General features: G+C 53.5%; 2 protein-coding genes across 2 annotated transcripts in view; both read left to right on the top strand.

The window, feature by feature from the left end:
* The window catches only part of INTS3 (integrator complex subunit 3), a 24,871-nt gene extending 17,591 nt beyond the window's left edge, over positions 1-7,280 (top strand). The window contains exons 19-28 of the mRNA XM_007948569.2: positions 1,590-1,743; positions 2,849-2,917; positions 3,787-3,862; positions 4,282-4,395; positions 4,712-4,760; positions 5,802-5,969; positions 6,386-6,486; positions 6,672-6,744; positions 6,935-7,091; positions 7,203-7,280. Coding sequence (XP_007946760.2) covers positions 1,590-1,743; positions 2,849-2,917; positions 3,787-3,862; positions 4,282-4,395; positions 4,712-4,760; positions 5,802-5,969; positions 6,386-6,486; positions 6,672-6,744; positions 6,935-7,091; positions 7,203-7,280 — 1,039 coding nt within the window. The remainder of the gene's footprint in view (positions 1-1,589; positions 1,744-2,848; positions 2,918-3,786; positions 3,863-4,281; positions 4,396-4,711; positions 4,761-5,801; positions 5,970-6,385; positions 6,487-6,671; positions 6,745-6,934; positions 7,092-7,202) is intronic.
* A 2,091-nt stretch (positions 7,281-9,371) lies between these two features.
* On the top strand, positions 9,372-13,956 carry SLC27A3 (solute carrier family 27 member 3). Its single transcript, XM_042782010.1, has 10 exons — positions 9,372-10,175; positions 10,459-10,668; positions 10,979-11,137; positions 11,673-11,797; positions 12,094-12,288; positions 12,395-12,485; positions 12,615-12,813; positions 13,070-13,167; positions 13,295-13,425; positions 13,780-13,956. Exons 1-10 carry the CDS (start codon positions 9,506-9,508, stop codon positions 13,954-13,956), a joined length of 2,055 nt encoding a protein of 684 aa, XP_042637944.1. The 5' UTR covers positions 9,372-9,505.
* Positions 13,957-16,595: the final 2,639 nt, after the last annotated feature.

Genomic DNA, 16,595 nt, shown 5'->3' with positions numbered 1-16,595 from the left:
TGTTATGTGCCGTCGAGTCAGCCCTGACTCATAGCGACCCCTCCTTGGGTTTCCGAGGCAGTATCACTACGGAAGTAGGATTGCCCAACCTTCCTTCAAATAATAGCTTTATTGAGATATAATTCGCTCTTTTAAAGTATTCAGTGGTTTTTACTATATTCACAAAGTTGTACAACTATCACCACTACCTAATCTAGACCATTTTCTTCATTCCAAAAAGAAACCCCATACCCATTAGCAGTCACTCTCTATTTTCTCTTCCATTCAGCCCTAGGCAAGCCACTAAGCTATTTTCTGTCTCCCTGGATTTACCTATTCTAGACATTTCATATAAATGGAATTGTACAGTGTGTCATCTTTTGTGACTGGCTTCTTTTAGTTAACGTAATATTTGCAAGGTTCACCCATGTTGTAGTGTGTATTAGTACTCCATTCTTTGTTTTATAGCCAAACAATATTGTATTATATAACTATATTACATTTGTTTTATCCGTTCATCAGTTGATGGACATTTGGATCATTTCCACTTTTTGGCTGTCATGAAAAACCAGCCAGACATGCGTGCTGTGGACATTCATGTACAGATTTTTGTGTCGACCTACGTTTTCCATTTTCTTGGGTGTATACTTAGGAATGAAATTGCTGGCCCACATGCTAACTCTATGTTTAGCTTTGTGAGGATCCACCAAACTGTTTTCCAAAGCAGCTGCAGCCATTTTACATTCCCACCAGCAATGTATGAGGGTTCTAATTCTCCACATTCTTACCAACACTTCTTATTTTCTGTCTTTTTTATTCTAGCCATCCTAATGTTTGTTAAGTGGTAATCTCATTGTGGTTTTGATTGGCATTTCCCGATAGCTAATGACGTTGAGTATCTTTTCATGCACTTATTGGCCATGTGAGATCCTCTTTGGAGAAATGTCTTCAAAACCTTTCCCATTTTTTAATTGGGAAACACTGGGAGTTTTGTCTTACTGAGTTTTAAGATTTCTTTATATATTTGAATATAAGTTCCTTATCAAATAGATGATTTGCAAATATTTTCCGTCCATTTTGTAGGTTGTCTTTTTACTTTCTTGATGGTGTCCTTTGAAACACAGAGTCTTTTAATTTTAAAGAAGTCCGGTTTATCTGTTTTATTTTTTTGGTTATCATATCCAAGAACCCATTGTGTAACTGAAAATCATGAAAATAATTCCTGTGTTTACCTGTAAGAGTTTTACAGTTTTAGTTCATTTAGGTCTGTAATTCACCTTGAGTTAAGTTTTGTACATGATGCAAGGTAGGGATTGGAGTCGGGGTCTCCATGTCTTACTGCCCTCATGGTTTAGAACCCAGAAAGAAGAGGAATGTAAGGGAAAGAAAGGTGTTTTTTTCTAGTGTTGTCTGGGTTTCACCCTCTCCTGTTCTTGGTATGTTGTCAGGATCCTGGAGAAGGCAGAGAAGGGACATGAGAGAGTGGCACAGGGTATCTAGGGCAGACGAAGGGATTACAGAGCAGGAGCACTAAGCTGGGGCCTGCTTAGAGGTGCTGGGTGCTGGGTCCTCAGGCTAGGGTGCTGGCTCAGACTCACCTGCTCTTGCAGTAAAGCCGCCGCGGGGAAGATGAACCTGTACGAGTCGTTTGCCCAGGCCACCCAGCTGGGTGATCTGCACACCTGCCTGATGATGGACATGAAGGCCTGTCAGGAAGACGACGTGCGGCTGCTGTGCCACCTCACACCCTCCATCTACACAGAGGTCAGCGCCTCCTTCCATATCTGTGTGGGAGGATGGGGACGGCGGTACAGGAAGAGGCTCATGGCACCTGTAAGCTCTGCACACAGGCTCACCCCTCTTTACCCATCCTCACTGACCTTGGTGGGCCATTTCCTCCCACAATAGCCGTGTTCTCTCCTTCCACCACTATTGAGGGTAGAAAATTTTGTACAACCTCCAGAATGCCTATCCTTTGGTGCGTCTGGCACCCTACATAGCCATGGTGTGAGTTGGGGTCTGGGCTTGTACACTTGGCTTCTCAGCTTTGGCCCTATCTTATTGACCCAGAACAGGTCCCCCCAGACCAGACCCATGTTCATATACCCCAAGCCCTCCAGTGGCCCACCTCAGATTCTCTAAAAGGATTCTCAGAAACAAGGGCCTCTGCAGTAGAGGCTTAACTTTCATTTCCCCTGGCTCACTCACAGTCTTCTCTAAGAACTGGGGCAGATAGAAGGAGGTATCAGCTCTTCCTCCTCTTGGTAAAAGTTCCCAGGAACAAGGAAACCAGAGCACAGGGTGTGGGCATGACAAGAGGAACTGTGATCTCAGCCCAGAACAGAGAGGAGGGATCCAGATGCCAAACAGATGGCAGTCTCTTACCCCCCACTGCCTCCCTGTTGAACTGGCTTCTGCAGAGGGCTCCTGCCTACCTCCCACGCCCCTCACATACACGGCAGACAAATAGACACACATACTCTGCGCTTTCTCTTCTTGGCTAGGAGGTCAATATAGATTGAATTTCTTTGCTGCCAGGGACATAAATGTTTATTTTATCATCTGTTCCACACAGAACTAGCCATCATAATCCAGTCTCTTTCACCTCTAGCTTTATCTCTACATAGTTCCCCATTCCTCTTCACACATACACAGTATGCACACACAAATAACAAAACTTGGTGTCTTCAAGGATCAGATTCTCAGCTTCACAGCTATTGGATCTCTGTTTAGGGATTTATATTAGGACCTTGTGTCTGGCAGACCCAGTAATGCCCTGAGCATGTGATAACAAAAGAGAATGGGTTTTGAGGTGAAGCCAGGGGTCCACTTTGAACTCCTGCCCTAGTTTCCCTCTCTTTCTGTTCAGTTTCCAGATGAAACCTTGAGGAGTGGGGAACTGCTGAACATGATTGTGGCTGTGATTGACTCTGCACAGGTGAACCTAGAACTGACAGCCCCAGGAGGCCTGGGCAGGGACTGGGAAACACCGGGCACTGTTCTCTCCTGGCCTGCAGGCGCTCCACAGGCACTCTGCCTCCAGGCTACACTTGTAGGCACTTAGGCCACTGGAGCTGAGGAAAGAATAATGGGGCCCAAGGGAGGCAGGCTGGGTTCAGGCCAGTCCTGTCTGGAGTGCCCTTGCTGTCCGTGTTCTCTGGGCACCAGTGTGTCCGTGTTGGGAAAACTGAAGAGATGCATTTTCAGCTCTCATCTGGCCTTCCCCTTGGCTGGGAATGCAAATTACCAGTGTTTGTACTTGACCTTTCTGTTGAACATAGGTACCCAAGAGGCTACAGTTTTGCTTGGACCCATTCTTGGCCTGAACTGGGGTCCCTTCTCTGCTCCTCTTCTCCACTCAGTTTTCCATCCATAAAAGAGGAAGCTTGGTACCCAAGAATCCTCTCTTCCTTTACCTTCCCATCCCCACACCTGTAACCAGGACTCAGCCTCTCATGGGCCTTCCCACCTCTTCAGGCACAGGTTAGCATGAGTCAGAGGCTCAAACTGAGGCCAGCTGGAGAAGTTGCCCATTCTCCCTCTGCCAGCAGCGGCCAGAGGTGGTTTCTCATAACTGTTTACCCGCTTGGCCCCCTTGCTCCTTTACCAGCCCCTTCATCCCTCAGAGACCTCAACATCCATCACGTATCATTTCCTCTCCTCCCTTTATACCAGGCTTTTCACTTCCTCTGGTTTTTCTGGTTCGTAGTTCAGTGGTTTTTCCCCACATGAGCCCTCCTGCTTCGCCCTCTCTACCAGCTTCCTGGCCTTCTTTAGAGCTAATGGGTTCCTCCTCCTCCCTCGCAGCTCCAGGAGCTGGTCTGCCATGTGATGATGGGGAACCTGGTCATGTTTCGAAAAGACTCAGTTCTCAACATACTTAGTAAGTGACCAAACCTCCTAGGTTCCCTGGGAGAGGGAAAAAGGGGGGAGGAGGGGTTGTCCGTGTATTTTCCAGCATCAGGAAAGCTGATCTAGGCTGAGATGTTAAGGGAATAGAACATTGCCCCACCCTGCTGTGTGGTCTTAGGTAATGTCTCTCTGGATCTGTTTCTTGCCTAATAAAATGGAAGGACTTACCCTCACCCCTCCAGCCTTGGGGAAGTGAAGGCTTTAGAAATGAGCTGTGTCTCGAAAGACAGAGGATTCGTAGTTTTAGAGTCGCTGTCCCGACCCCTGTCCCATCCCTGCTTGGGGTGTTCGTAGTTCAGCGGATTATCTGTGTGTGTGTGTGTGTGTGTGTGTGTGTGTGTCTGTCAGACAGACAGACAGGCACAGATGTTTCTTCTCTGTCCCTTCCAGTCCAGAGCCTAGACTGGGAAACCTTTGAGCAGTACTGTGCCTGGCAGCTCTTCCTGGCCCACAACATCCCCCTGGAGACCATAATCCCTATCCTACAGCACCTCAAATACAAGGGTGAGTAGGATTGTGGGTAGCGAGCATGGAGAAAGCTAGGGCAAGGCTGCAGCCTCTAGGCTTTTAGGGGAGCTCAGATCCACTGCTCCCCTTCCCACCTAAGGACCAGAGGGCAGGCCCCCAGTGAGCCAGGCCCTAGGCTGCTGTCGGGGCTCAGGGATTTTCTAAGAGTGGGATCAGGAGTCTCCCGGGCTCCATGGAAGATGTCCTTGCTTTTCCCAGTGGGTGTTAGTTAGGGGGTGGGAGAGATGCCCAGATCTCTTCCTGGGATTATGCGCTTCCCTGAGCAGCCTCTGCTTCTACTCTTCCCCCACAGAGCACCCTGAGGCCCTGTCCTGCCTATTGCTTCAGCTCCGCAGAGAGAAGTGAGTTCCACGCCTGGGGGCTCTAACCCTTGATGCCAACATACCAAGAGAGGCTGTAGGGAAAGGGCTCCTGTCCTGTTCCCTGTGCTGTGTTTTTCCCTGTCCTCAACATCTGCTTACTCTGCCCTTCCCCCAAAGTGACTTAACAAATAAGCAGCTCCCCTGGGATCTGGGCTTCCTCTGACTTTACTCCCCTGCCCACCAGGAGCTGCCCTTGGAGGTGGGGACTGTTGGGGACCGGACATCCCAGTTTCCTGCTGCCACAGCAGTTCTAGTCACTGGTGACTCCTGTTCCCCTCCCCCATGCTCTGTAGCCACCATAGGGCTAATCCAGAAGCAGGAAGGGTCAGAGTAAAAGGAACACACACCATCTCCCCTTGACCTGCCCAGAACTGAGCCAGCTGGACCCACTGTGCTCCACCCAGGGGTGAGGCCAAGAGGGGAGAGGGCAGAATGTCCTTTCACAGGCACGTTGCCAACATGCCCCAGCTCACGGGCAACACTGGTATTTTATCCTTCCTTCCTTTTCTTCCTTCTACCATTTCTGTCACCTGAGAAACTAGAAATTGTACAGAGCATCCTAGAGGAGGTGGGGAGGTGGGGGCTACGTGCAGGCTGAGGCGTCACAGCCCTCTCCCCTGCCTCTTCCTGGGGCTAGATGCCAGGTTGGCCCACAGCTCTAGCAGGTGGGGGCGGGGAAGCACCCACACATCACCTGCTTGTCCTTTTGCCTCTCTGGCCCTGTTCTGTCTTGGGATGGTGGTGGGGGAGGCTTGGTGGGCCTCCTTCCCAGCACACCGTTACACGCACACCTCCTGCTCCCACTGACACTGAAGAATCTCACTTCCCGTCCCCTGGTGTCCCCCACGGGAACCAGGCATCAGCCCGACGAGAAGAGCCAGAGCCGTGTGAGAGTTGAACATCACGGAGACTCGGGTGGGGCAGGGGAGGCTGGGATTTGGGAAATTGGTACATAGAGAGATCTAGCAGTTCCCAAGGCAGCTATGTGACATGGCACCCATTGCCCGCTCACACCCCCAGGCCCAGTGAGGAGATGGTCAAGATGGTGCTGAGCCGGCCCTGCCACCCCGACGATCAGTTCACCACCAGCATCCTACGGCACTGGTGCATGAAGCACGACGAACTCCTGGCTGAGCACATCAAGTCCTTGCTCATCAAGAACAACAGCCTCCCTCGAAAGAGGCAAAGGTGTGCCATGGTCCTGTGGAGACCCTCCAGGCCAGGCTGCCCAGCATCTCCTGCCCACAGTTACAGGGCTTCACCAGGGCGGTCTGCAGTGACTGCTGCCAGCAGTGGCAGGTTGCTTAGTACTGCTCAGCCTGGTTTGTGGACGACATCTAGTGGTGTGAAACTCCATGGCATGCAGGACCTCTGTGGCGCCTTCGCCTCTTTTCTGTTGCTCAGATGGCCAGGGTCCTGTGTTCTAGGCACATCTCCTGTACTATCCCACTCATCCCTCCTGGAATGAGCTGCCTTTAGTCTTAATGAGAAATTCGGGTGGGGGTGGGGTTTGCACGCATGTGCACACAGGGAAGGGATGGGAGGGTCAAGGCTCCTGGAGCCTCACTTCACACTCAGACTCTGGCCTCTGGTCGCCTACGCAGCCTGAGGAGCTCCAGCAGTAAGCTGGCCCAGCTGACCCTGGAGCAGATCCTGGAGCACTTGGACAACCTGCGCCTCAACCTGACCAACACCAAGCAGAACTGTATGCTTCCCTCCCCTCCTTGAGTAAGGGTGCAGGGGCTGCCCCGGCTCAGACCACCCCTGGAGCTCCCCGGGGCAGGGGCAGAGCCCAAACCCATTTAGAGAAAAGAGCCTTTGGATGTTTAATAAACTCCCACATACCCAATTATTTTTCTTGCCTGCCTGTCCCTGTCCTTCTCCCTGTAGTTTTCAGCCAGACTCCAATTCTCCAGGCTCTGCAGCACGTCCAGGCAAGCTGTGACGAAGCCCACAAGATGAAGTGAGGCTCCTTGCCCTCTTGGCCAGGGGAGTGGCAGGGAGGAGGCCTGCTGGGGAGACAGGAACTTAATGGCCAGCAAGACACTGGGGTTGAAGAGAGATAAAGACCCAGGTCTAGGGCCAGAGCAGAGGGTGTGAGGGTGGACCTAGGACCAGGATGCCCCCCACTCTGAGATTCCTTCTTTCCCCAGGTTCAGCGACCTCTTCTCCCTGGCTGAGGAATATGAGGACTCTTCCACCAAGCCACCCAAGAGCCGGCGAAAAGCAGCTCTGTCCAGCCCACGAAGTCGAAAGAATGCTACACAGCCCCCCAACGCTGAGGAGGAGTCAGGCTCCAGCAGTGCCTCGGTGTGGTCCTCGGCTGGAGCCCGGGAGACAGAGCACAGGGTGCAGGTGGGGTTGAGGCCAGTGGCTGCCCAGACCAGTCATTGCCCCCTCGCCTTTCCCGTTCTCTTCCAGGAAGAGGAAGACACGAAACCGAAGCCCACCAAGCGGAAACGGAAGGGGTCCTCTGCGGTGGGTTCTGACAGTGACTGAGCCTGTGCTCCCTACCACCCCCAGTCAGACTGCCCTCTCCTCATTGGTGAATCAAGGTTAATAGGGACTGGGGAGATCACAGGGGACGTACCCTCTCCCCATCCCAAAGCTTGCCCAGTGGGAAGGATGCACTTCCTCATCAAGTCCATCCTGAGAAGCTGCCATGCAGCCCCCAGCCCCTCCTCCTGCCTTTCCTGGGGGGCCTCCAGCTGGATCACACTGCCTCTCCCACCCAATATTTGGGTTCCCACTGAGGCCAGAGGCTGTGCAAAACTGACTGCTGTGGAAGTCCTCAGTCCTCCACCCTTCCCCTCAAGGACCGTTTCAATGGAGAAAAGAAATGACGGGCATCTGGTCAGAGAAGCTAGGATGAGAGTAGAGACTCAGTGGGAGGGCGCCTCTTCTCCCCTTCAGGTCTTGGTTTGCTCTGAACAGACATTTTATAGTCACTCTGCATACACCAATGTGAAATGGGTATCCAGCCTGTGACTTGGTCAGGCTGCCTGTGTCTCACCACGGGTCATGTGCCACAAGTGCTCAAGAAGGAACCTGAGGGGGAGGCCTGCCCCAGGAGGTATGCTCTGCAAGCTTGGATTGGCTGAGGTTGGCACCTCCAGCTGGGCCGGAGCCCTGGGGAGTCCCAGAAGCAAGTTTCACAGAACTGACAAGTGATCCCATTTCCTTGGATTTTTTTTTTTCTTTTGGTCAGATATTAGCATTTTAAAAGTTGTTTTTAAATGACAATAAAACAAGCCAGAATCTCTTTTGTGCTGGGAGTTGCTGCCCCCACCTACCCTTTGTGCACGTACAGGGGGTTCCCAGTGTAATAAGTACCCCTGCTTGTGGCCTTGAGACATGCCTCTTTTCCCTTCCTGCCTTGCCCCACTTCTTGACTATAGCAGGAGGGACTGGCTCTACTCTGCCATCCTTCTTGCTACCGCTGGCAGTGCAGGCAGGAAGGCACTGAGCCTGCTTCTGCGAAAGGGATGCTAGCATCTTCTCCCATAGGCCCTGACCCATTCTCAAGAGACCAAACGCTTTGAAAAGCTAACATTCGCCAAAGTCACTCTAACTGCCTGTATGGGGGTTTAGAACTAACCCCTTGGGAGTTAGAGTGGTGTTCTGAACTTGGGGCTTGAATGACTGCAGTGTGCCTGGTGGGGAGAGAGTTCAAACACCGGGAAGGAGGGGCCCTCTTCCTTCCATACTCTGGCCACTTGCAGGTCCACGTGGACCAGGAGGAAGGAGCTCCTTAAATGTGCTGCTGTGCGCCCGCCCCCCCCGGGCTGCCCAGGGAGATTGGGAGGCCGGCTGAGGGGAGAGGGCAATGCCGTTTGGGTTGACTGCAGACAGCTCCTCCGATTCTGCCTGCGAATTTCGTTTTACAGAATCCAGGTTCTCCCGTCCCTCAAAGCTGCTACTCCCTCCTTTGAAAACCTAAACCGCTGGAGGCCGCCTCTTTTGCTTCCTCTCCTTCCCCAGTTTCCTCTGCCCCAATTAAAATCAGGATGGAAAGCATTCGCTGGCTGGCCCCAATTATTGTATCATTGCCCAAAGGGAGGGGCCTTCGCCGTGGCTCCTCCAGAAATCTGGCGGTCTGGGCCTCCACCTTTCCCCTACTTAGCTCTTGGGCCCCCACCCATCCCCTGGGGTTGCTGCTGTTGGCGGCTAACGGGGAGGGCATGGGTCTGGCCGCCGTGCTGGGACTTGCAGCACCCTACAGACGGAGGTCCGAGTTCTTCGGTCTCTTGGGAGAGAGTACCTTCCCATCATGGGTAAAAACGGGAAAGATGGGGGAAAGGTGATCCAAATGCCTTGGCTCTCAGACCAAGACTCCAAAGTCCAGCCAGATGCCTAAGCCCTCCCGGGGAGGAAAAAACCTTAAAAGCAGGGACGTGATCCTAGGATTAAGGAGCACACCGCCCAAGACCTGGTAGGGTGCGGGCCTCGAGTAGTCTGGGAGGGAGCGGGCCTAGGGCGGAGCGTAGGTCGTGGGGAGGGCGGGGAGTCGGGGGCTGCACCCCCCACTCCTCCCGGGCCTTTGCTCTCCGCCCCGTGGGGAGTGGAGGGGCCTGGGTGGGAAGGGGCGTGTGCCAGCGCACGCGCGCTCCCAGGAAGGAGAGGTCTAAGAGCAAGGACGAGCGGCCCCAGTTTTTCGGGAGGAAATATCTGGGTGTTTGCGAGAGGCTGGAGCCGAACAGTGCCGAGTCCAGGGAGAGGGCACTATGGCCGCTCTCCTCCTGCTGCCCCTTCTTCTGTTGCTGCCGCTGCTCCTGCTGAAGCTGCACCTCTGGCCACAGTTGCGCTGGTTCGCGGCAGATTTGGCCTTCACCGTGCGCGCCTTACGGTGCAAACGGGCTCTTCGAGTTCGCGCCCTGGCTGCGGCTGCCGCCGACCCGAAAGGTCCCGAGGGGGGCTGCAGCCTGGCTTGGCGCCTCGCTCAGCTGGCCCGGGAGCGCCCCGCGCACACCTTTCTCATTCACGGCGTAAGGCGCTTTAGCTACGCGGAGGCGGAGCGCAATAGTAACCGAGCTGCGCGTGCCTTCTTGCGCGCGCGGGCCTGGGACGGGGGACCTGAAAGAAGTGGCGGCGGTGCACAGAGCGCCAGGGAAGGCGAGCGGGCGGCGCTGGGAGCACGAGATGAGGCCGGAAGCGGAGCGGCATTTGCCGGGTGTGAATGGGCTGGGACATCCAAAGTTGGAGTAGCTGCGGCCCGTCTGGAGCCCGGGGCGACAGTGGCGCTGCTTCTCCCCGCTAGCCCAGAGTTCCTGTGGCTGTGGTTCGGTCTGGCCAAGGCTGGCTTCCGAACCGCCTTTGTGCCCACCGCCCTGCGCCGGGGCCCCCTACTGCACTGCCTCCGCAGCTGCGGCGCGCGCGCGCTGGTGCTGGCGCCAGGTAAGGCTGTCGCACGCGACTAATGGGCGAGGCCAGCCATAGAAAGGGGCGTGCCTGGGGGCTCACAGATGGGTCTGGAAGGACCGTCTCCGTGGGGTTCAGAAATGGGTTTCTAGGTTTACATGGGGTAGGGTTGGGTTTGTGGCTCCAGGTCCCAGATCTGTGATGGGATGGCCATACTATTCACCCTCACCCAAGAGGAGTGCCAGGAAATAGGCTAGGGGGAAGAGAAGACTTTTGGATAGCGGCAGAGCCGCGGAGCTGTGTTTCCCACCCGATGCAGAATTCCTGGGGTCCCTGGAGCCTGACCTGCCCGCCCTTAGAGCCATGGGGCTCTGCCTATGGGCTGCAGGCCCTGGAACACTGCCCGCGGGAATCAGCGATTTGCAGGCTGCGGCCTCTGCTGAAATGGATGAGCCCGTGCCTGGGTACTTATCGGCTCCCCGGAACGTAACGGACACGTGCCTGTACATTTTCACGTCTGGCACCACAGGTGAGGGCTGGACACCCCCATGTTTACCTCACAGGAACTAAGGCAGAGGAAGACAACGGTCTGTGACTTCAGCTCCCAGGCCATCCCTGAGAGAGGATGCTGGTCCCAGTGGCCACATCCTCCCTTTCCCCCGTCTCACCTTCATCATTTCTTCACCTTCCCCAAACTGCCCACATTTCCAGGACAGCCTGTTTTCCTCCTTCTCAGCTTCTGCTCCTGCCTCTGCTGCTTTCTGTGGGAAACTGAGCAAGGACCAAATGGTGGGGCTTGGAGCTCAGACCCTCCCTACCTCCCTACTGCCATCCCACAGGCCTCCCCAAGGCTGCTCGGGTCAGTCATCTGAAGATCCTACAATGCCAGGGCTTCTACCAGCTGTGTGGCATTCGCCAGGACGACGTTATCTACCTGGCGCTGCCTCTCTACCACATGTCTGGCTCCCTGTTGGGCATTGTGGGCTGCCTAGGCATCGGTCAGTTTCTCCTCTTCCTGTCCGCCCCCCCACACACACACACACACAATCATGCCCATACATTCCTCCAGCAAATGTTTATTCCAACAAACATTTATTGAGTGCCTACCATGTGCTTACCTGGGCATGCTTCCTGAGCCCTTCAGAGTAGAGAATCCAGAGGAAGAAGGAGGCAGCGCCCCACCCTCCAGGAGCTCCTGGTAAAATAGGGAAGCATTATCTGCACAGACCTACAGATTGAGCAACTAGGGAGACCATGCAGTTCAGAGAACTCCAGGGTCAAAGGGAAGGAGTGTCAGTCCCTGCAGATGGAAAAGAAGAAGGCTGGGCTGGAGGTAGGGGTACCAAGGGATGAGGCATCTAGAGGCAGGGAATAGGAAGAGGGCAGCCACCTATCCAAGGCACAAATGGGAAAAGCAGAGGGCCCACTTGGCTATTGAAAGTGTGACCCGCACAGTGATGGCTGGTATCTGGGAATGGGGAGTTGAGTGCCCTTAACTTCCCTCCTTCCTTCCTCCCCTCCTGCTTCTGGCAGGGGCCACAGTGGTGCTGAAGTCCAAGTTCTCAGCTGGTCAGTTCTGGGAGGACTGCCAGCAGCACAGAGTGACGGTGTTCCAGTACATCGGGGAGTTGTGCCGATACCTTGTCAACCAGCCCCCGGTGCGTGCATACGTGTGTGTGTGTGTGTGTGTGTGTGTGCACAGATTTGGGGCAGAGCCATTGAGGGAGGAAGACAGGTCACAGGGAGCAGGATGGTTGACAGGAGACCCTGAGACAGAGTCCAGCCTGGGAACTGAAGGGGGAGGAAGCCCAGGATGGGATGAGGGGCCTGAGATGGAATCGAACATCTGAAGGTTACACTGGGAGGGGGCGCTGAGGAATGGGGAGCAGCACTTTATTTGAGAAAGCTGGCATCTTAGTGCTGAAGCTCCTGTTTCTCTCCTCCCCCATCTCAGAGTGAGGCTGAGCACGGCCATAAGGTCCGGCTGGCAGTGGGCAGTGGGCTGCGCCCAGACACCTGGGAGCGTTTTGTGCGGCGCTTTGGGCCCCTGCAGGTGCTGGAGACATATGGAATGACAGAGGGGAACGTGGCCACTTTCAACTACACGGGACAGCAGGGTGCGGTAGGACGAGCCTCTTGGCTTTACAAGGTGAGACACAGGGAAGGAAATGAGGGAAGCTGGAGAGCAGTGGGAAATCGGGGGCAAGGGGGCTCATGCCAACTGAAATGACCCAGTTGGGTCTCCCTTCCCCCAGCGCCTCTTCCCCTTCTCTTTGATTCGCTATGATGTCACCACAGGGGAGCCAGTTCGGGATGCCCGGGGGCACTGTGTGGCCACATCTCCTGGTTGGTGCTGAGGTGGAGAGGGTGGGGGTGGTGAAGCTGGCAGAGGAGGTTTTGGGGGCTAGAGTGGGATGGGGGCAGGAGGTTGTGGGCTAGGCGGGCAGCCACCTCTGACCCCAGTGACTCTGCCAGGTGAGCCAGGGCTGCTGGTGGCCCCGGTGAGCCAGCATTCTCCATTCCTGGGCTATGCTGGGGGCCCAGAGCTAGCCCGGGGAAAGCTGCTAGAAGATGTCTTCCAGCCTGGGGATGTTTTCTTCAACACTGGGGACCTTCTGGTCTGTGATGACCAAGGCTTTCTTCGCTTCCATGACCGTACTGGAGACACCTTCAGGTATCTGTCCATAACTTCCTAATTCTTTGTCCTTGACCTCTGATCTCTGGGACCTCACCCCCTAAATTTCAACTCCCTAATCTCCCATCTCAACCCAGGTCTTTATCTGATCTCTCATTCTCTGACTCCTAAACCCTTAATCCCTGTGATAGTCTAGCATCTTGTCTCTGAGCGCAACCCTGACCTCTTTTTCTCTCTAACCAGCTCATAAGACCCCGAGCCTGACTCACACTTTCGAATCTCTGCTCTCTGGCAGATGGAAAGGGGAAAATGTGGCCACAACTGAGGTGGCTGAGGTCTTGGAGGCCCTGGATTCCCTTCAGGAGGTGAACGTCTATGGAGTCACTGTGCCAGGTGCCTAGGCATAGGAGGTGGGGGAGGCATCCAAGCCACCACCTCAAGAGGGTAATATTTGGGTTCACGGAGCATGAGGGCTTCGTGGTCAGCCATGGGGTGGCTCACCCTGCCTTCTCCCCACCAGGGCATGAAGGAAGGGCTGGAATGGCAGCCCTGGTGCTGCGTCCCCCCAGCTCTTTGGACCTTGGGCAGCTCTATGCTCACGTTTCTGAGAACTTGCCCCCTTATGCCCGGCCTCGATTCCTAAGACTCCAGGTAACCAGACTCTCCTGTTCCCACCTCCCACCCCATATGTACACAACATGGCTCCTGAACTCCACCAAGGGGCCCCCGTGTAACACACTCTGTGAAGAGGAAGCAGAGTTCCTTCCCAGGCCCCTGCTTCTCACTCCCTTCTTTCTCTGTATCCTCTCCATCTTCAAGTCTGGCTCTTTGTCTTCCCTGTCACCTCTCCCCGCTAACCTAAGACCTTACATCCCCTTTCCCCAGACCTGCCCCTCACCCTCTGTATCCAGCTGGGCATCTTACAGAGGTTGACCCCTGGATTGGCATGAAAGGGCAGATCCCTCATCTGTCACCACCCTTGGCCCTCTCTCTTCCTCTTCTCAGGAGTCTTTGGCCACCACAGAGACCTTCAAACAGCAGAAGGTCCGGATGGCCAATGAGGGCTTTGACCCGAGCTTACTACCTGACCCACTCTACATTCTGGACCAGGCTGTGGGTGCCTATCTGCCTCTCACACCTGCCCGGTACAGTGCCCTGCTGGCTGGGGACCTACGCATCTGAGAGCCCCTTATGTCCGAGGGCCTGAGGGCAGAGGCCCTGTAGGATGTGGAGCATCGCAGGGATCTTTTCTGTGCCAGATCTGTAATCATTATTTTGTAATAAATGGGGCCAGAGCCGAACCGCCTCTGTCCTTCCGTGCCCCGGTATCGGTCTCCTGTGTCTGTGTGCGTAACTGCTTTTTCCTCAGAAGACTTCTCCTGGCATGGAGCCACAGGCCCCTGTATTGGGCTCAAGCACAGTATCTAGATCTTGGTGTTTTTCCTTTCAGGTGACCCTTTTTGACCCTTGTCCTCAGAAACCCCTGGGGACTGATGTCTGTCTGTGCTTGTATGTATCCTGCCCCAGTTTTACTCCTGAGTGCAGGGCCATCACTGCTCTGTCTGGGGAGCTGGGCCGGGAGCTCCCTCAGGGGACACGATGTGATGTCCCAGTGGCTGAGGTGGACAGAGGCACCCAGAAACACTGCCCCATATGGCTGGCCAACACTTCTTCACAGAATCAGTTGTGGTAGAGGGCCTGGGAAGTCTCAAGCAGGCAAACACGTCTCATTTTGGGGAAAAGGGAAAAGGATGTTCTACACCCTCTGTCTCCCTCACAGCTCTGATAAGCCAGTCAGGGAGGGGGGAAAGGTGGGGCTGCTTGGAATATTAGTCATCCATTCCCAGAAGTAGCAGCCCAAGCGGGGGCTGGGGAGAGTTTGAAGTCCCTCTTTGGAGTCAGGTTTAGAATGTATGCGTAGGAGTGGGAGGCAGGAAGGATGGTGGGAAACAAACAACATTAAAAAAAGATCCTCAAATGAGGAGTCAAAAAAATTGACCATCTGAAAGCTTGAAACGTTGAAGCTGCCTGTTTCTCCCTCTTAGGTACTAAAAAGTTCTCTGTTTTGAGTGATAAACCAAACTCACCGCCATCGAGTCTAATCCAATTCATGGCAACCCTACCTTGGGTTTCCAAGGCAATATCTCTATGGACGTAGATTGCCCAGTCTTCCTTCTGAGGAGTGGCTGGTGGATTTGAACTGCTGGACTTCTGGTTAGCAATCAAATGCTTTAAGCCCTACGCGATCCCTCAGATCCCTCAAAATATTCTACTTTCCTGTGGGTTACCTTTCCCCTTCTAATTTTGCATCTTAACGTGGGAGGTGAGGAGACACACACCTGACCACCAACTTTGGGTCTCTATCGCTAACCCTTCTGTTCTAAAACACACGACATGCCCACCCACCACCCAGTGCAGCATCATGTACAGACTGGTTGAGGCTCACACCGACTCAGATACAGGTAGTGTCTCCATGGACTGAATGGTACACGAACACTCTGCTCAGCTGTCTAGCCTGCCCCCAGCAGAGTGCCATAGACAGGGTGTTCCTGGGGGTGTGCATCAGTTGGCCAGCACTGGGGCATCTCTTCTTTTAATTTTTATTGTGATTTTGGTCAAAGTTTACAGAGCAAATTCGTTTTTCCATAGAGCACTTCATACACATGTTGTTTCATGACATTGATTGCAATTCCCCACAATGTAACAGCTCTCTTCTCATTTCTTCCCTGTAATTACCTCTTTCTGTGTCCTTCCCTCCCATGCACTCCTGCCCCTGCCCCAAGTTGTCTCCCTGTACAAACACTGTCCTTCTGTTCTCCCACGATTGATCGCTCCAAGGAGTGTATCTACCTGATGTAAATGTTCACCCCATATGGCTGTCTATTGTTTGGTTGGAAGCCACAGGAGTGAGTTCAGTTCCAGACCTGAAGGGTAGTTAGGGGCCATAGTCTCAGGGGTCTCACCAGGCTCTATCAGACCTGCAAACCATGTCTTTTATTTATTTATTTATTTATTTTGAATTTTGTTCCACATTGTTCACCCACTCTATCCAGGATCTCCTACATGGATCCCTTTCTGAGTGGTTGGCATTGGTAGCCAGGCACCCTCTAGTTCTTCTGGTCTCATGGTCATAGAAGCTGAGCTTCTCATGGTCCAGGAGCCCCTTGGACTAATCATTTCCATGCATCTTTGCTTTTCTTCATTCTTCTTTGCTCTGGATGAGGAGAGACCCATCATTGCATCTAGATGGCCATTTGTAAGCTTTTAAGACTCCAGTCGCTACTTAACCAAAGTAGGATGTAGAACAATGTTTTTGTGTGGTACGTTATGCTAGTTGAGCTCGATGTCCCCTGCAGCCATGGTCCCGAGCCCACAGGTCCCACAACTTGTTCCTCAGGGTGGTTGACTGTGCCTAAGAAATCATTGTAACTTTGCCCCCTGTTGTGCTATTTGTATGGACATTCTTACAGCACTTACAAATACGTACGGTAGAAATATTATCTGCCAACCTTCTATATGGTCATGGGTACATTCCCTTTTGCCTAGCCATACCTGATCATTCAGCACTGGGGCACCTCTTGCAGCTTTCCAGACACACCTTCACTTAGGCCCAGTTTCTCAGGGCTTAGAGCTGAGTGGCCATCTCCTTGTGGATTCACACATTTAGTTCTGGTTCCCACAGTTCCTGCTTCATTTGATCTAAATCTGTGGCTAGTCTGAAGCAAGATGTGCTTGTAAGTATAAAATACACACCAGATTCCAAAGATTTTTTATATATATATATATATATATATATATATATATATATGTTGTTGTTATTG

Source organism: Orycteropus afer, unplaced genomic scaffold (assembly GCF_000298275.1).
Source record: "Orycteropus afer afer isolate SDZICR_OR568_19922 unplaced genomic scaffold, OryAfe1.0 scaffold00217, whole genome shotgun sequence".
Classification (NCBI taxonomy): domain Eukaryota; kingdom Metazoa; phylum Chordata; class Mammalia; order Tubulidentata; family Orycteropodidae; genus Orycteropus; species Orycteropus afer.
Note: the sequence above shows the minus strand (reverse complement) of the source record. Positions and strands in the feature narration are given on the sequence as shown.